This window comes from Notothenia rossii (assembly GCF_949606895.1).
Source record: "Notothenia rossii genome assembly, chromosome: 5".
Lineage (NCBI taxonomy): Eukaryota > Metazoa > Chordata > Actinopteri > Perciformes > Nototheniidae > Notothenia > Notothenia rossii.
The window spans coordinates 77,117,076-77,137,073 of NC_136903.1; the positions used below are offsets into that span (position 1 = coordinate 77,117,076).

The 19,998-nt window shown below is 38.9% G+C and overlaps 2 protein-coding genes across 4 annotated transcripts in view; both read left to right on the forward strand.

Moving 5' to 3' along the window:
* The first annotated feature begins 1,330 nt into the window (after positions 1-1,330).
* park7 (parkinson protein 7) lies at positions 1,331-5,765 on the forward strand. Its single transcript, XM_079683165.1, has 6 exons — positions 1,331-1,545; positions 2,149-2,250; positions 2,656-2,715; positions 3,542-3,611; positions 4,790-4,876; positions 5,261-5,765. The coding sequence occupies exons 1-6, from the start codon at positions 1,456-1,458 to the stop codon at positions 5,419-5,421; spliced, it is 570 nt and encodes a 189-aa protein (XP_079539291.1). The 5' UTR covers positions 1,331-1,455; the 3' UTR covers positions 5,422-5,765.
* A 220-nt stretch (positions 5,766-5,985) lies between these two features.
* Positions 5,986-19,998, forward strand: part of kcnab2a (potassium voltage-gated channel subfamily A regulatory beta subunit 2a) — a gene marked incomplete at its 5' end in the record, with an annotated part of 82,142 nt that continues 68,129 nt past the window's right edge. For 2 of the 3 annotated variants that reach the window (XM_079683160.1, XM_079683162.1), the window contains one exon: positions 5,986-6,106. Of the gene's footprint in view, positions 6,107-18,021; positions 18,340-19,998 lie in introns of those variants that run through there. The other variant, XM_079683161.1, reaches the window with a different exon arrangement.

Here is a 19,998-nt window from a genome sequence, read left to right on the forward strand (position 1 = left end):
CCCTGTGAAATAGCTATATTTCTAATTTGTCAGATGTTTTGTTTTCAGTGTCTTAAACGTGTCATCCTTACTGCTGCAACTTTAACATATATTTCCACAGTGTGATCCTGCACTTTATGATTAAATGCTGAAAGGAATTAGTAAATGTACATAAGTGAATTAATGTATGGAAATTAGCTTGAGTGCCACCGCGGGTCTGGTTCAGTTGATCCCCAGCTGCATATGTTGGTAATCACCGCTGCCTCTTGATTCACTCACAGGCACGCAACAAACAACCTGCTGCCAGAACCCCCTACGCTTTTGTCTAATCTGCCGTTTCACTGGGCTCTAGTTTGTCGCACAAATATGAAAGTGAATCTTGCAGCAGAATGCACAGAGGCACACTAACTAGGATGGGTGCCTACACACTAAAGCCCCAGTCATTAAGGATTTACACTGGAATATGATTCCCCAACTGTCTTAAGAGTTTGGTGCAGAAGTTCTCAGACAAATCTTGAAGAACTTGGTGAACTCAATGACCTGCAGCCTGGTGTTGTTATAAAAACCAGATTATAGCTCTTTGGATTGCACTTTGCAGCTGATGATAAGCCTGTGATTAACTGGCATTAACTGGTACATGGATCTCCTAAAAAATAAGAAATACATATTTTGTGGTTTTGTCAACATGTTGTAGAAGTAACATTGTTGTTCTGGATTAAAGACAGTGGTGAATATGACTGCTCTATGTAAACCTCTTTTTCAAGTTCCTTTGACATCCCCTCTACAATAGTTGGTCAATACCTCCACCTGCTGGAAAAAACCATGTAGTGTTTGGTATTAAAGGCCATTACAAGCACCTTGCTTTGATGCTTGATTGTAGCTGAACTCTCACTGGCAAGACAACCTTTTGTGTACATTTGTTGTCAAAATAATCATATTTGTGTATCTTATTTTATCTTATCTCAGTGGAATTAATGCTAGCAACAGCTGCTCCATATCACAGTTAGTACAATCTCTCTCCTGGCACTTTATGTGTGCATGACCCTTAATAATACTGAAGGTAAATAGTTTTGTGTCTCTTGCTTACGTTTTAAGGCACATTTTTACACAAAATAAGACCATTCTTCTACTTGATTGTGTCCAAATAAGCATCCCCTGAGAGTGTCTACTCAATTAGTTTACACATTTAGTTGGTGTTGTTTATCAGTGTGAGTCCAGTATTTGAGATGCAAAGGTGAGGATGACAACTTTCATGAAAAAAAACTTTCAAAGAAGAAGTGTATGGCGTACAGGACAGGTTTATTTTAAATATCGCGTTGTACATGGAGCACCGTCTGTGAAAGAGGGATAGAGGGCGCAGTCTGGCAACCCTGCTCCTGTCAAAACCTCTGCTGAGCATGCTAGTTGCTGCTGGAAGTTTCAGCTGAACTAAGTTAGCGTCTCTGCTCCTGAAAGTAGCATTACTGCGAGCTAACCATGGCAGGAAAGAAGGCGTTAGTGATCCTGTCTAAAGGTGCAGAGGAGATGGAGACTGTCATTCCTGTGGACATCATGCGTAGAGCTGGGGTTTGTTGACTTGTTGTATGCTAGCAGTTAGCTTGCTAGCTAGGTAGCTTATAATAATAATACTAATAATGCTACAGGCAAGATACCTTGCTTGGTTAATAGTAATGCAACCCCTTCAGTCAGTGCACTACACTATCACGATTTTATTAGGCTATTTTATTTTGCAGAAGTGCCATGTTAAGTCCTACTGCTATTACTTTATCAATTATCAGAAAACACATTGTTGAGCATTTATCTAATGTGTAGGTTAAATTGTGTTGTTAACAGTTTTGACAGCCTTTACAATTAGTGCAGAGTTAGACCATGGACAGGGCCAGAGCTTTATATATACTGTCGATGGTGCAGACTGAGGGCAAGTTAAATGTCAAACTCTTTGCACTCCTCGGCCATTTGATAGCCTTCAAAATAAAGGTCTCCATCAACCATAAACAGACAGGATGCCAAGTTGGGCCTTTTAGTTTTAAATGAAGTACTCAGACCTTTAAAAGGTTGAGTTACCTCAAAATTGTACTTAAGTACACGATTTGGGTGAAAGCATTAAGTAACATCTCTCTCACACATAGTGATTTTATGCTAATTATATCGTTTTTACCAAACGTGCAGATTGCAGTGACTGTTGCGGGCCTGACGGGCAAAGAGCCAGTACAGTGCAGCAGAAACGTCGTCATCTGTCCTGATGCCAGTCTGGAGGAGGCCATCGCACAGGTTGGGCTCAGCTTCTATCTACTAACACTACATTACATGCTTCACTTTATTATATTTTGTATATTTTTATGGATATATTTTCAGTTTGATCAGCTCCATTAATCAAAACATCATCAAAATATCCTTTTGAACTAACAGTATTAAGCATTATCATAAAAAAAGATCTTCATTTTTAAATCTAATGTATGTATTTTCCTTTTCTTTTGTACTGTCAATTTGTTTAATTAATGTTTGTATGCCATGATATTTTCCATTATCTGTACTATGTCTATTGTTATGCGCCAAACAGCAAGGCAAGTCAATTGTAGGGGAAAACATACACAAATCCTTTTTTGCATTCTTAATGGTGTTTGACAATATCAAGCCATTACAGTTCATCTATATCATTGATGGTTTGTCTCTCAGGGTCCGTACGATGTGGTGCTTCTTCCAGGGGGAATGCCAGGAGCTCAGAATCTGGCTGAGGTGAGAAACACTCAGACTGCATTTTAGATCCAACAGTCTCTACATGTTTTGATCTGCTAAGGTAACAATCACATTTAGGGTTATTCCATGGCCCGGTTCAGCCCATTGGTAGCCCAATGGTTGTCCCTTTTTTGTCATAAGATAAAGTTGAGTTGAATAAAGAGTTCAAGAACAATTGCCCTGAACTTTCACATATAAACTAACATTTAAAATATTCAACACATTCACTCACCTGCCTCTATGAAGGTCTGTGTGGTTGTGCTTTGATCAGATTTGATTGACAACAACATACGGAAAACAACACCAAATATTGTCAGATTCTGATTCCGATTTAGATAAATTCCAATCGGTACATGGAAGAATGGGACAACACCATGTGGGACCCCATTCGTTAATATAATAAGATGATTAGTTGTTTTGAAGGTCTTACTAACATAAAATAACATAATTTACATTTAAGTATAGAGTTACTGCTTCATGGACTGTTTTTGATGTCAATGGTTGTACATTCAGCTTTAGAATCTTTAACATATTGATAATATACTAACTCTAATAACTTATAATAATAATAATAATTTTCAGAAACTAAAACCTATAAAAGTCTGCAATTTCATCAAATGATTTGGATAGATTTTAATGTTTAATAAATCTGTGGTTGTATTTAAAACAGATTTTTTAAACAATAAAAAAGTCTATTTTTGCACCCTATGTGTTATGTTATCATTGCCCGTTTGTTTGAATGATTGTATAATAGTCAGCAAATAAACTGCAATCATATGGCATGCAAATAACTTCATGTGCATCTGTTTTCCATGCTGTCCTGCAGTCTCCTGCTGTGAAGGAGGTGCTAAAGGAACAAGATGGCAGAAAGGGTCTGATTGCTGCCATCTGTGCAGGTACAGTTTGTGAAAACAAATCCTAATTATTACACAGCACAAAGCTCAAGTACTGATGCCTTTTATGGGTTCAAGTTTAAATTCAACATGATCCCCAATGCAAAACTCATGTTGCTGGCAAATAGAATTACTTTCTTAGACAAACATTGCTTCAGTTTTTATGTCAGATGTGCCCTTGAAATAGTTTATCACTGTATTACATGTACAGTTAACGGACGACATGTTTCATTAATTGATGGCCTTTTTGAACGGAAGGTTGAGAGTTTGATTAATAACTGTCTCTGACTGAACCCAAAAGCCCTGACATTGTATTTGACAGTCTCGGTATGCAGAGAAAGGACACTGGAAGGACATATTGAATAAGGACGGGGACCACTGCGGCAAAGTGGATTGAAGGGTGTCCTAGAAAATGAGTGAAATCCTCACAGGAATATACAGTTTAATGAACCTGCCAGCAAGAGGGACAGTTGCAAGACTTATTATTCTGAATTTATATTTGTTACATGCATGTTCACAAAACATAATCATATTATAATTTATTTTATATAGTTTCATCAGATAATAGAAATATGGCTATTATCTTAAATCTCTCTACGTCTGCCTCGCTGTCTGACTCTGGTTCTCAGAAGGTCTCTCTCTCACCCAGACTGGCGTCCTCTGGGTGGGGACTTTTTTGTAACAGGAGTAAGCTAGGCTTTACCTGGCATCCTGCTGTTCAGCCAGGGGAAAATGTAATGTTTAGACTGCATGGGAAGGCAGCCAAGGAGCACAATCAATAACTTTCTATTTATTAACAGTTTTTGGATGAGCTCACTGCAGTGGTAGGACGTTGCCAAAGTTAATGCAGCAGTAGTCAATGTCTTCAGCCTCTCCTCTTTTCTCTCATTTCAATATGCTGCAGAATCTTTGGCGAGGCTGAAACTGTAGGTTTAATTAGTTTATTCTTAGAAACAATGGCACAGTTGAGGACACTTTTTTAGGACATAATGTTCTGACTGCAAAGCCTTATGTTAAGTGCTGCATTTTCTGTATTTGGATTTTTTGTTTAGCTTGAGGGAAGTGATTCGATGATTCAGTGTATTTATTTTTAACTGCATAACATAGTAGTAAGCAAAAGAAGTGTCAACGTATCACAGGAAGCAGTTGAAATAAGCTAAAACATATTTGCCCTTTTGTAGGTCCCACTGCTCTTCTGGCACATGGCATTGGATACGGCAGCACAGTCACCACGCATCCTGCCATGAAGGAGAAGATGATGGCTGGAGGTAAAAATCAAACACTTCATGCAAACAAACATGTGTAAAAATGTGTTTAATGTACAGCTAGTGGCTCAAACATTTGCAGTTCTAACTCATTAAAGGAGGAATTGTAATTATTTGTAAAGGGCAGAAGATGGTGCTGTATCAGTTATTTTTCAACTATAGAACATCCTGTCACTATGCAGAGAAGAGCACACCACACAGGTGAAGGCAGATTCATGAATTTGACAGAACATACTAGAATTGGGTCAGTTCAAATTGTGATAGATTATCTCTATCTCTAGGTCTGCTTATACTACAGTGGGATGTCTGAAGGGTGGCTATCAGTCTGTAGATGAAAGCTCTTATGTTGTGATTATTCTTATGGTATTGCTCTTTGTCTTTTTTTAGACCACTATAAATATTCAGAGGCTCGAGTACAGAAGGATGGACATTACATCACCAGCCGTGGGCCAGGAACCAGTTTCGAGTTTGCCCTGACGATTGTAGAGGAACTTCTGGGGGCTGAGGTTGCAGCTCAAGTCAAGGCTCCTCTTGTTATGAAAGACTGACTGTAGCCATGTACACTTACATCCTGCAAGCAAGCAGCACTGCCCACTACAGAAGTCTTTCACTACTGAGACAGCTAATCCAATGTAGCTGGCACAAAGTCAAAGTCACTAGTGACAAATCATGCTCCCTTGGGGACAAAAGGATGTTTCTGTTCTGACAGGTTATCGTCTTTCTCTGTCTTTCATGGTTGGCAATGAAAGGCATCCATTTGTTATTTAACAAATAAATAGCCTACTCAGCTGGAATCGCAGCTTAAGACATATATTACATTTGCCCTCTAATTGATCATTATTTTGACTACTTGTATTCTTTCCCTTTACATTAAAAACATAAGTGTGACAAACATGGGTCTGTCTTATTTGCGGTAGGCTATATTAATACTGGAGGTCACTCCGTCCCTTGTTTTCACATGTCTGCAGTTGTTGACACCTAAATATAGGCTGCATCATAATGTATTGTGAGAGCAGCACTGCTCAAAACGCGGGAAGCAGAATCCAAATAGATTGGCAGGTGGTCTGGCCAATGACAAGCCAGGGACCTTCTGCTGTTGTATTCTAACTGAGCAATGGCCTCGCGCCCGCAGCCAACAGGGCGGGGCTACGTTGCAGCGCGTGGTAGTCAGCCAGAGCAACACAATCCACAGAGGTACTCCAGTCAAAAAGGAAGAGACTGATTTCGGCAAAGGTAAGAACATTTGCTGCTGCTGTATGGATTATGTATACTTTGACAACATTAACGTTCTTACGAAATAGGTTTACTGGCACTTAATAGCACTTATGTCTGCTAATGTATGTTTGCAAAGCGGTTTTACGCAACGTTAATCACGGTAACTAGCTACTAAGGGTGTAAAAATGAACATTGTAACGTTGTCGGCAGTTAATAACACAACAGCAACCCGGGCACACGTTACCATTAAAGGAGCAGGTGTTTGTGATTAGGAGTCATTTTGTATTATACGTGATTAGCGAGCGTACTAAGTGTTCTGAATGGTGAGCTTCAAGTTCGCTGCAATCCATGGCAAAATGTATTGACAGTGTCTCAATTCTCCCGGGTGGAATACCGTTTGCCTGAGGTAACGTTCACTAATCACACATTATTAGAATTCAAATACGTTCAGGTTAAGCACTGCTAAGGAAAGTCCGAGTAACGCGGCGTTCCGCAGATGTGACCCGACAGGGAGACGTCAGGTCCAGAAGCTCTCCATCCTCAGCTGAAGTCAGGCTGTGCTGCACACTGAAGCTAACACAGTGCGGCAGAGCCAGGTTAATTCCTCCATCAGTCCGTTGTCAAACAAAACGAACTAAATAATACAACAAGAAATTATTTGCCTGCATACATTGTGTTAAAAAGAGCCCCATTACAATCTCATAATGTTGAATTGACAAAAGCTGTCATTATTTTTGATGACCTCTCATAATAGAGAGGGACAGATCATTGGGACACCTTCATTAACAAGCGACCCGTCAAGGTTATGCGATAATGTGCAATTCAGCACTTAAAACAGGAAGTACCAGAGGTGTTACCGTCACCTCTTCCACTTTACAGAAAGGAAACGCATTACGCATAACAAGTTCATTTCTGGTTTTGACTGCGTTTTCAATTGCTGGGAAACCGCCTCTTAGTCATCCTTAGCAAAACATGCAGTACCACAGCAAGGCAGGGGTCATCTAAATAAAAAGGCCACTTAAATTGCTTTTTCACCCACCATTGTACAACCAAGTAAGCCAAAAAAGACGGCCAGGCTCTGTTTCCATTACTGTGCACCAAGAGAGCATTGTTTACTGTCCAAATCGCATTACATCAAAACCCACATTTTCTAAATCACGATTTTGTGCCTGTATATGACTGTTATCCCTGGGCACTCTTTGAAAAATATTTAGGCTAGTTGTTAGCCCTCTTGAAATGTTAGACGGGGCTATGCTTGTCATGTTGTGGCAACATCACTACATTGTTTGCCTGAGCTTATGTTTAATTTCTGTAAAACGAATTGTTTCCATTCCCTGAAAGACACACATCAATGTGTAAATAGTGTCCTGATGACATGTTTAATAGCACAGGCTCATTAATGCTATGTTTTTCAGTCAGATATTTCTGGAACGCTAACATTTTGCGCTGTTGCACATAACATGTTAGAATGATTCTGCTTGAGCAGCTGTACAGTAAAGGGCTTGAGGCTTGACTCCCTATTTCTGGATGGGGCAGAGGAGGTGGGGGGGAGGGGGAGGCTGAAGTCACTGTGACTGAGTCATTGGTTTAGCTAATGATGCAATTAGAGAGCTGCACTTTGCATCTCCTGATTACATCCCCTACTTGCATCGGCCTGCAGACAATAAAGCCTGAATTTGCTGCCCGAGTTGGTTTAGCAGATCACAGAAGGTACAGACAGTTAGTTAGCAATTGGGATTTCATCAAATATCAAAACAAATTGTGTCATCAGTAACATATGGATAGATGTGTCGATATCTGGAATCTGAATTATAGCTCTTGGTGGTGGTAACATTTAGGGTTCACTATAAGTCACTGATTCTTATACAGGAATAACATTTACATTTTGCAAAGTTGGGCTGTAAAGTTTCCCTGATTATTTTTTTAACACATTTACATCTACCAAAGTCTTCATTGGCTTAATTAAATCAAACCATCAAGTCACAATAAAACAACTACACACATTGTGAATTATTCTGTTCTATTTTTGTTTTGCTGACTATTTTATTTAAGTAGACTACTTTTAAAAATGATCAGCAAGAGTGTGTTCTGTTTTGAGCAATCCTTTTACCCCAACTACTTACTCTAAAGTCTTTGTTGCCATGAACATGGTTTGTGAAACAGCTCCTATGGCATCTATGTTAAGTGCATCTACCCTTTGTTTGTTCATTGCAATTGCATAGATGCTCTAAGACTTGTATCGAGAACATTTACAAATGCAAAGGTTAATTAGAATTACTAAGCGCTGCTGTCTGAAGTTAAGGTTATCACACTCTTTTTAGGTTGTATGCTGAGTGCAGCCCTTGTAATTAGTGTTTGTAAAAACAAAAGGAATTTCCTGGCTCCATATGGGAAGTCACTTTAAATCGTATTAAATGTATAACTATAAATGTAATTTTATATATTTGTGATACTTAACCAGATCTATATTTTAGAGTGACCAATTACATCACATTGCTAGTCACTACTTCCTGCATTTCATGTCCTCAAGTCGGGTACGATTAGCAGATGTTAGTCTGATCTGAGGTATAAAAGAGGATCCTAAGCAAAAGTAGGAAGATCATTACCTTCCTCAGCTTGTTTGTTGTACTGTTCTGTATTTTATTGTCTGCTGTATGTTAAGGTGAGCAAATACACAGAAGTGCAGATGCTGTGCAGTCCCATGATGATCTGCTTTTCTGCAGCATCAACTGTTTGCTGTAGTTCCTCCATTCCTGTAAGAACCGGTAATCATTCATACCCTTTATGTCAAGAAGAATAGATACACTTGGGATCCACACATTTCTTTTATGCCTCTATGCCTTGTGTTTTTGAGTTGTCCCTCAGTACACTACGCACCCAGCTGTCCATACATCAGGTTGTTTGTCCCTTCTTGTGAACATGATATCTTGGGAAGGCGCTTGGGGACATCAACATTAGGAAATGAGCATAAACGTCCTTCTGGACTCAAGGTTAAACAGATAAGAATTTGGTGAATAAAAGTCAAGGTCCAAGTGACCTTGCAAAACAACATTTCTGTCCCCTTCTCATATTAATGAATATGCAAATATGGTCTTTTCATAAAGAAAAGACATGGATGTAAACTTTAACTTGACTGGTTGGTTGAGGCATACAACTATGAGGTAGTAATTCTTCTTTTAAAGCTGAAAACAGTATTTGCGGCGTTCCTATTCAGAATCAGAATACCTTTATTAGTCCCACAGAGGGGACATTTGCAGCGTTACAGCAGGAAAGAGCCACAGACAGCTTAATGTTGCATATCTTACATGCGTTAAAAAAGTACTAAGTTATAATATAATAAACAATATGCTAAAAAAAAAGATAAAAAAGTTACATCATTTTCAAAAATACAGATCAAAAACAAATCAAATCTACAAATCAAATCCTGTAGCAGTTCTTAGGATTTAGCAGCCCGTTATATATTACAGTTATTAAAGATGGCATATGTATATAAAATATATATTGCACATAAAGCACATATTGCACATAGTTTGACGGTATTTAAAAGCAGCAAGTTACACAATTTACAAAATACAAGATACATACCTTGTAACAGTAACAAGGGTTTAGCAGCCAGGTATATTTTACATATTCTTCAAACATAGTACAGATTTTTGGGTAGAATGGATTACAATACAATTATTTTAACAATTTTTGAAGTGTATCTTGTTTATATTTCTATGGCGCAACCACTATCGTATATAATCTCTAGTCTTTAGAAATGGCACAAGCTCAGGCCTTTCTGTTACATGTCTTTAGATTATCTGACTGTATTGAGATAAATGTCTTAAAATAGCCGTAGCATGGCCTCATCACGTTCTTTTGTGCTCAGTCACATCTGTGAATCCTGCTTCTTGAAACTCGACTTGGTCAGACAGGAGCTGCTTCAGGATTGTGTGGATTTTTGTGTTTCACAAGACGTTACAGACTAATTCCTAAGAGCCTGTAATTTGGTTGACTTAATGCCTGTCGCTTGCTCTCATCTTTCTGGTTGTCCCGGGGAGAAGTAGTACTTAAAGCCTAAAGGCCTTTGCCTCAGCAATCCCCAAAGGACCCTGAGTCAGCTCTGTGAACAGTTAGCTAGTTCTGTTCTCTCTTTTATGCTATGTCTTTATTATTAAACAAAAAGATTATAAATAACACAATATAAGCAAGAATTGCAAAAAACAAATCAAATTAATTGTGTTATTGAAATGATACCAACTGTATCACTCAGATTTGTTTCATTACAAGTGAATGAGTGTGTGTGTTTTCATGTCTTCTAAATCAATTACAATGACAAGAACATAACTAACTTTTTGCAAATATAAGAGAAGTTATGGTTATTAAGGGGGTTGACTTCCTATTTCAAAAAAGTATTTAACCTTGAGGTAGAAGTGACACTGCACAAAGATGTTTTTGAGGATTTACCTGCTGTAGAAAAAAAAAAATGTATTATTAGAATTAAGAAATATTTGAGTAGAAGGACACTCATCTCCTGGAGTGATTTCAGACTCTTGGCAAAGTAGTGATTAACAATAAATCATGATAAAGTAGTGCTTTTAGACGCCTGCATCATTCAGCACCAACGATTACAGAAAACACGTTCCATGGTCTAAGCCCTGGACTTTAGGTCTAAACACACGGAGGTGCAATTATAGGTGCAAAATATATCTAACTGTGTTTGTTATGATATGAGTGATTGTAAAGGCTAATGTTAGGCAATTTGCATATGACAGTGTCCACAGTGAAACATCGCAATGGACAACTGCTACTTTTATAAAGGTATTGCTATCTTTACTGATCAAAATGTCATGACATGTATTACATTTAAAATTGATTTGAATTAAATTCAAATGAAATCAGAATTTTTGGCTCAATGCCCAAAACTGTCAACCATCTCAATCAATCAATCAATGTTTATTTATATAGCCCAATATGACAAATATTATATTTGTCTCAGTGGACTTCACAGTTTGTACAGAATATCAGTATGACAATACGACACCCTCTGTCCTTAGACCCTCACATCGTACAAGAAAAAACTTCCGGAGAAAACCCACAGTTTAAAGGGAAAAATGGGAGAAACCTCAGGGAGAGCAACAGAGGAGGGATCCCTCTCCCAGGACGGACAGACGTGCAATAGATGCCGTGTGTAAAGCGAAAAGATAATACATTTTACAGCATAGGTAGACCAAATGTTTGGAAATGCATGTGTCTATAATAAGAAGATGAATCCACGAGGATGTCAGTAATCTTGTGGGAGCCATCAGGGAAGTAGTATGATGAGAGTCAGGCAGGACCGCAGAGACAGGTTCAGCCACGACTCGAAGTCCAGGACTCAGATTCAGAACCCTGCAATGAAATATGTCCTCGTTCATTGGCCCAGCACTAGTACGGTTCCATCGATAACATTTCCTATAATATGCACCAGTTCCATTCAAACCAACTGAATGCTGATAGCAATGCAAAGCTGTTAAACTTGAAAGAACCGAAGATTCACATTTCTGTAAGACATTGCAAGGCAATCACAACACAACTCCTTCCTTACCTGATTTATCAGTTGAAATGGCAGACTATGCAGTATAGTGAAAACCTATACAACTAACGTAGTACTTAAACTAGTAGGCCAAATCTACTTTGATGAAATATTACTCAAAATAGAGTAGAGGGCAAGCAACAGTTAAATAATTGTTATCAAAAGCTTGGATAGCGTTAATTTCTGTGGCACTTTGATTCTTGCTGTCAGTAGATCTCTTTAATTGAAATGCAGGTATGCTACATTTAACAAAGTATCTGAAATGGCTCAGGCTTTTTATAGCTCTGATACCTTAATCTGCCCCGGGATGCTGCAGGTTGGCCAGCACCATTTCAGATAGTGTTTATTATCCTTCTGAACACACCATGACCTTGATCAGAGATTGACACACATTGTTGTGAAATTACATGTTGGTATGTTTTTGGGGCCTCATACGATATTTGTCCATAGCAACAGGAAGCTATGGGTTAACTTCAGTGGCGAGCCGTGAATTTTATACCTCTTCTGACCTTTGTACTGTCATTTAGGGCTGCACGATATTGAAAAAAACTGACATTGCGATATTTTTTTCCCCTGCGATATATATTGCGTTTTTTTTAAACTATATTTAACCGGATGAAGGATTTTAGTCACGGACATCTGGATCTTAACTGGTTGACTCATCATACCTTAAGTCATGATCTAACATGTCATGATAATGCATGTTGCTTACCCTCAAATAAGGGGGTTCATCTGTGAATGAAGAAGAGAAGAGCCTTTTTGTATCCAAAATAGTTCCAGATGGCAGATGTTGCTTTTCTTTTTGGAAGTAAATCTTCATTCTCGCCGGTATTGTCCTCCGGTTCCTCGCTCATTTTTTACCGGTGTTTTGATGGTTTGCATGAGAGCCGCGCAAGTTTTCCTTTTGTAGCAAGCAGCAAAATAATTGTAACATGACGTGTTCGAGTTAATGTACCTACTTAATATTGCACATCCAAAAAAAAAAGTTGCACGTCCCTGCGATGTGAATATCGCGCATGCACATATCGCGGTTATCGCCATGACACGATATATCGTTCAGCTCTACTGTCATTTGACATTACTCTCTCATTGAGTTACTGTAGCGGGCCCTCTGTGAATTTACAGCAGGACCACCAATCAGCTCCTATCTTCACCTCGCAGAGACAAGCTTCTTTCATTTAACCTTTCACCCAGTGTTCAACGCCAACTTTTAAAAGTGGTTGCCAGGCTGGCAACCAGGCATCAGCTTTTGGTTGCCAAAACTGAAAATACGGTTGCCATTTTTAGACATCTTATATTTTAAATAATTAAGATACTATACAGTTATACATCAACCTAATAATGAACATGTGACACAAAAGAATGTTCAAATGCTTTACAATAAGTAATTAATGCAATTATTTGAAACTTAAGTGCTACTAAACTTGTCCACCCTCAATTGCTGGTATACTAAATACCAGTGGTGCAGCTGTTTTCATGTTCTTCACAGATCCCTCACAAATGAATTGAGCAAGTCACTAGTTTCTTGGTCGTCCGTTGTCTCCCTTTCAAATGTGGGTTTTCTTGACCTTTGTGCTGATCCCCACCATAGATCCATTGGCCCTTCAGCATTGAAGTCTTGGATTGGCCAGACTAATACCTTTCTAATGTTAAATAAATGAAAACCATTCACAGTTAAGAATTAGATATTAATTGTGGATGCTGTAAATTACCTTTAATATGTGTAACTATATTTAAAATGTGTTACCTTTTTATAGACGTGATTATATTTGTATGCCAATATTTTCCTATGGTAAAGTTTCGTTTTGCACTTTTATTTTGGTAGTAATAAGATCGGGACTCTTATTTTGAATTATTATTATTATTATTATTATTATTATTATTATTATTATTATTATTTTACCGGAAGTGATTGCAAAACGGAGCAGAATCATGAGCAGAATGTACATATATGTTTCGCTTCCCAAGACTTTACACATTTCCTCTTTGCTTTTCGTTCGGGTTCACTTTGCGCTTTATCAGTTGAATCACTTTGAACATTCGTTTGAGATGTTGACGGGTTGGCCAAACTTTTTACCCCACAGCCAAACAACTTAATTTGCTTCGCTGTTTTTTTAAAACAAACACACGGCGCACCGTGCACGCGAGTAGGCCTGTCACGATAATTAATTGTGTTGGACGATAAATTTTTCTGGAAATTATTGCGATAAACGATAACCGTTTTAAGACCATTTTAGACATAATGATAATATATAATAATAATTCTAGTACATCCTTTCAAACATAACTTTTTATTGAACATTCAACATTGCAAATGAAATGTGAAATAATATTAAAATATATAAATTCATAAATAAAACAAATTAATTAAATTATAAAAAAATAATTAAATCACACACAACCAAAACAATAAATTAAATAGAGTCAGGCTGGAAAATAGAGCTCTCTCTCTCATATATATATATATATATATATATATATATATATATATATATATATATATATATATATATATATATATATATATATATATGAGAGAGAGAGCTTTATAAATAAATACAAAAATAAATAAATAAATAAATATGAGCACACATTATCTCAAGCAAAAAAAAACTCCTTAAAACAACAGTCAAGTGTACAGTCCACTGTCAAAGACCCAGATGCCTCTACACAGGCCATATCCAAATCTGTTTTTCTAAGTTTTCGAGCAAGGAACACCAACATGTTTGCATTGTCGGGCGGGGCTCTCCATCTCCAGCTGCCGTGTTTGCTCCCAGCTGGGAAAACGGAATGGGGTGGTTTGTGTTTTAGGTGGTTTAAAATGCGTGGTATTGCCTGCTTTTGTCGCTACCTTTTTTAAACCAATGCGACACACCGCCCGGCTCATTCAAGTCCGTAGGTTCGCCTCGTTGATTTGGTTTGAATCCAAAATACTGCCACACCGGAGAATCGAGATGTGTAGTAAGGTTTTGTAACCAATTCCATTTCACTTTAAATTCCCCGCGAGTAAGTCACACGTTGTCTCCCGCTTGTCGCTATATTATTAATTTGGCTGCTACGCTGCTGCACGTGCACGCGGAGTGTCCTGACCTGGCTGTGTGTCAGCCCCGCCCCTCACAGCGCGCCTGGCAGCCACAGCGCTCCAGGCTAAAATGCAGGTCACATCTTTATGTAAACGGCAATTTATCGAGCTCAGAAAAGTTATCGAGTCCATTTTTATTTATCGTACGATAAGTCAATTGATCAATTATCGCGACAGGCCTACACGCGAGTAAACGTGCATCGCTTTCTGGCTCCGTAATCACAACAATGCACGTGAAACTTAAAGGTGGGGTAGGTAAGTTTGAGAAACCGGCTCGAGATACACTTTTTGTTATATTCCATGGAATGCTCTTATCATCCAGAGCAATGAATATCTTAAGTGCTTTGACAACAAATCCATTAAAAAATGTCATCTGTGGAAGCCGTAGTACTATAAAAAGCATGACCAATCATTTTAGCCGGCCCGGCTAAAGTAACTGGATGGCCTACCTGCCTGTCAGCCTTCCATCTGTGCACAAACTTATCTCGTGCCCTCATTGGTCATGTGCGCGTTCGTGTGTGTTGGAGGAGGGGCTCTGTAAGGAAGTGGCAGATTTTTTCCGGCTGTGTATTTTCAAATTCTAGCGATCTCGAGCTGGTTTCTCCAAAATTACCTACCCCGCCTTTAAGTCTCATGTTCCGACTGGTCACAACAATAATTAAATATCACTCTTAATACAACAAATAATGAACATTTATCTATTTTGGGATGCACATTTTGCTGTTTGCTGTCCTTATTTCTTTATGTTAAAAACTGGTTGCCATTGATGGCAACCAAAGGCCAAGAAGTGGTTGACATTTTTTCTGAATGGTTGCCAATGGCAACCTGGCAACCGTTACTGTCGAGCCCTGTTCACATTCAAACAGAAACTGAACAGGCAGATTCGAAGGATTTATTTATTTGGAAATGTTATTTTAAATACAATTAAATCAAGTTATTTTGGTAAAACTAATGAAAAATATATATATTTTTAATGTTTTTAAATATTATTTTGTAGAATATCTTAGGCCCTCAGAGAGGGCCTTGAGGGTCCTGACGGCTCGCCACTGGTTAACTTAAATGGCTTGGATGTTTCTGAATTTTGCCAGATGGTGTTGAAGAGGGCAAACACTGATGCACCTGGCATGATCGCAGGAGGAACACTGTTCCCTTATGCAGCTGTCTGGCAAAGTTCCAAAGTTTCACACACAATATACAATCCTTGCATTAGGCTTACGTACCAGAGAGCTAACCCTCCCACCATCCAGCATAAACATGGAGTCATGTGTAGGGCATATTGGAAGGCTATATTTGGGAGTGGGTTTAGGGTTGTGTTTGGAATTACGGAAACAGTTGTTGGTATAGTTATGTGCATTTTTTTAATACATGTTGGACCCTTTTTACAGATGGGGAAAAATAAGTCACCTAATTAATTACAAAATAACATATTTGATAACAGATCTTTAGTTATGGATATAATGGCTAAAAGAGTCTGGTTAGTTCAGAATATTGCATAGCTTTTTGGGTTATGCAGCCTTTTAAACCAGAGAATGACACTTAATTTATATTATGATATGCAAAATGTCAGACAAAATCTAGTCGATATAATATTGCTATATTGCCCAGTCCTACAACCAGCTTAATTTGAACCATTTTATACAAGGCAATTCTTTAGATGTAGCTTTTTTTCGGGGGGAGAACTGAACAGACGTTTGCCTTCAACTTTCAGAAACTCACAGATAGCTGTAGATATTGTGGTTGTGGGAAAGAGCTCTTGCCATGGCCCCATCAGACTGACTGACAGACGCACTGCCATGTTTGGTGTCATGATTGGAGAGGAACGAGCTGTGGAGCTGTAGTCTGGCAGAAGCAGAAGTTGGAGATGCCGTGTCTGAGCTTGAGCTCACAGAGAAAGGCCAGGGACAGTGGTGCGCAACAGTGAAGCTGTAGCTGTCCCCCTGGGCTTTGGACAAAATACACACACACAAACACACGCTCAAAGGGTGAGGCAAATCCATCCATACAGATCTGAAGGAAACTGATCCAAACACCACCACACTGATAACAAACCAAAGAGAGAGAGATAAGCTCTAAGAATATAATTTATTGGAAGTAGAAATTCTTTGAAATCACTTGCCACAAACTAGGCATAGACTGCACAATGTTTCATCTTTCATTACCACATGTAATTCAATTCAAAATCAAACAACTTTGATACAAATGTTGGCAAAAAGCCCAATTTTATTTCCAGTACTGCATGATTTGTGATAAACTATCGTGTTCTTGGCTGACAGTCTAAACATGTAAGTTCAACCTGTCTGTGCTACACCTGTTTATTCTCTTGCCAAATCATTACCCTAAGCCAACTCATTGCTGATACTGCTACTGCAGAATATATATGTCCATATAGTCACAGACACAAGATGCAACTTGGGCTGTATTCCTCGAAAGCGAAGCAATACAAATACCCAATTTGAATGAATCTGAACCTTCCTGCACTTATCGTCAACCTTTTCAATAGCAGTAAGTGCAGGTGACATAAATCTATCCTAGTGGTTTCATAGCCAAATGATTTGTGGTATCAATACATTTAACTGTTATAAGCTAATTCGGGTCAGTTTTACGGACGTAGAACTTTTAAGTTGAAGATGGGAATTGATGATGGCAATACGATTACCATCTTAAATTTCCCCTTTTTAAAAATTAAACCTATGGGCTATATCAAGAAAATTAAAATAGGGCAGAATATGCGTTAATGCATCTACAGTAGTATGTATTATGTAACAAGTTATTGATTTTGGTATGGATGTAATCCTCTCGCTTGACCCCCTTCATGTGAAGGTGAGAGTGCACTGCAGTAAGCAGACCTGGTAGGGATTATATGCCATGCTCAAAGACACATGGTGAGACTAAGAACCAAATCTTGACAGATGTCTTTGGGTGCATAGAGATGACATATTGTGCAGTGTAGTTTTACCTTTTGCCATAATGGGGAATATGATTTATGAGTGTTTGCATAGAGCTTTGGGACGTGTCCACTTGCTATGCAGCCAATCAACTTTTAGCCAATTTCAATGGAAACCACAAATCCAACAGTGCAAGAAAGGAGTGTCTTGTCATTGAATTTAAAATGAACACATACATCTGGTCCACTCTACGTTTCACATAGTTAACAGCTTATTCTGATTAATTGAATACATGCTTACTCAAATGCTGACAGTGCAAAGGGGGGGGGGGGGGTGTGTGTGTTTATGTGACGGAAAGAGGGAGGGGCATTTCCTTTAATGCATCTGCTCTGCTCAGTGACTCTCCAAGCTCACACATTTATTCTGTCTCTTCTCTCCCATCTCTTTCTTTCTTTCTGCTCGTTTCCCGTCCCTGTTCTGGATGTCTCTTGTCACTTTTTCTTCTTTCTTTCTTGCATTTCTGTCTTTCTCATGTCTGACATAGATGCTCCTCTCACTCAGACGCACACTCGTAGTCACACAGGACCTAACATTCACCAGTCTTGTATCATTCTTCCTCTCTCTGCTCACTCTTGGATGACTGCTGGTCCTCCATCATAGCTACTACTGTATTCTGCATTTACTCCCCAGTTGTGCTCACTGCGTCAGGAATCAGCAGCAGACTGAGGTGGGTGTGTGTTTATCTCAGGGTCTGAAGCGCTACGTGTCTTTGGTATCTCCCTCTCTCTCACCCCTTTCTTCTCCTGCCTCTGCTTACTTCGCGGTGCTACTGCGAGTCATGGTTTCTATTCCTCCAGGGGAGCAAATGCCATACTGTATGCAGTAGAATTTAAAATTGTCACTCACTATGCTAGCGTGGTAGCATTTCTACCACTCCAGATCTCTCAGAGCTGTCAGTGCGGTTGCTGCATTGAAAACAGTCTTTGCATACCTTATTACACTGGCATGTATTTTGCTCTCTCTCTTCTGCCTCTCCTCTGTCTGAATGTCTGTCATGTTTTATGCATGCTCTATCCTTTTGAATTCTTGCCAAAGACTTGGCCAGGCTGTAGGATTTATAAAGAACCACCTTAAAATAGTCGGGGTAAAAGACTTGTGCAGAAATACACATGCGCATTCACACAGGATGTTCGATTCATTTTCACCTTACCTGCCCCACTGCTGCTGCTCCAATCGTTGCAGTTAACACAGCCACAATGTGTTACTGTGTCATTTTAAACGAGTGTTTGTGTGTGGGTGTTCATGCTGAGGCTGGTTCTTGTGGGTCAGTATCTCTGCATGTGTGTTTGTGTGTGTGTTTGTGTGTGCGCTTGCCTGCCTGCTGTGGGCTCTGGTCCAAGAGGAGAGCACAGGAGAGGCAGGCTGCAGGGGCTGAGTTTGGTGCAGTAAGCTGTTGAATGCTCTGTAACAAGCAGAAAAAAGGCAGATTCATGGGCTGGTGTGTCCTTTCACTGCGCTGGGACAGTGATATTGCAGAATGCACAGCTTTTCTGAAATGTCTGCAAGTGATCTGTCCTTGAGAAGTTGCAAAGTTAGATTGCTGCTGTTAAATCTAACACATAACTTTCAACAACTAGGCTTATGTTTGTTGGGTTTAGTGTGATAATAGTAAACCAGTATAAGGTTTTTCATTTTCTATTAGTCCACTTGTAGACACGGATGGGGCCCAACGAACAATACTTCAAACCAAATGTCTTCAAAGACATGCTATGCGACATCTAATAAAACACGAAAGGCAGATTCCTTTGGGATTCACTGAAGCGCTTTGGTTATGTGTCTTGTTCGATACCTGTTATTCTAGAAACAGAAAAGAGACTACTTTGTGATGATGTTCCTTTTATCCTGTGTGAACCACTGACACAGCTTTTGAGCGGTAATTACACTGCATGGTTTCTTTTTGATCCTGCATGGGAAATGGACATCAGTAGCACACAAACCAGTTTAAATTATAACGGACGAGGACAGCTCATCATTCTTACAGTATTTCATTCATCTTTCTAGGTGATATATTGGTGAGATTATGTGAAATTAGACATTTTGCCTTTTATTATATTGTGCTTTATGGCCCAGTTGTCTTGGGTTAGAAAACTGCTTTTTTAACATGATTTATTGTAATAATGCACAGCAGCAGAGGAAGCAGACATGTTTCAGCTCTAGGCTTTGAGAGTGTGTAACCAGTGAATTCTTGACATTTAAAATTGTTTTTTTATATAAATAAATTCCCTGTCGAATAAGTACTTGATTGGCTGTTTACTTAAACCATAAAAAGTAACTTTCGGTACCGGTCTGGTAAATTGACATGTATCTGTTTTTGCATGTGACGCTT

What these genes read in the sequence shown, in the direction of transcription:
- park7 (XM_079683165.1), top strand. Translation starts at nt 1,456, where the DNA reads ATGGCAGGAAAGAAGGCGTTAGTGATCCTGTCTAAAGGTGCAGAGGAG. An exon ending in TGGAGGAGGCCATCGCACAG is followed by an intron (nt 2,251 to 2,655) that starts GTTGGGCTCAGC and finishes TTTGTCTCTCAG; the next exon opens with GGTCCGTACGATGTGGTGCT. An exon ending in GAGCTCAGAATCTGGCTGAG is followed by an intron (nt 2,716 to 3,541) that starts GTGAGAAACACT and finishes GCTGTCCTGCAG; the next exon opens with TCTCCTGCTGTGAAGGAGGT.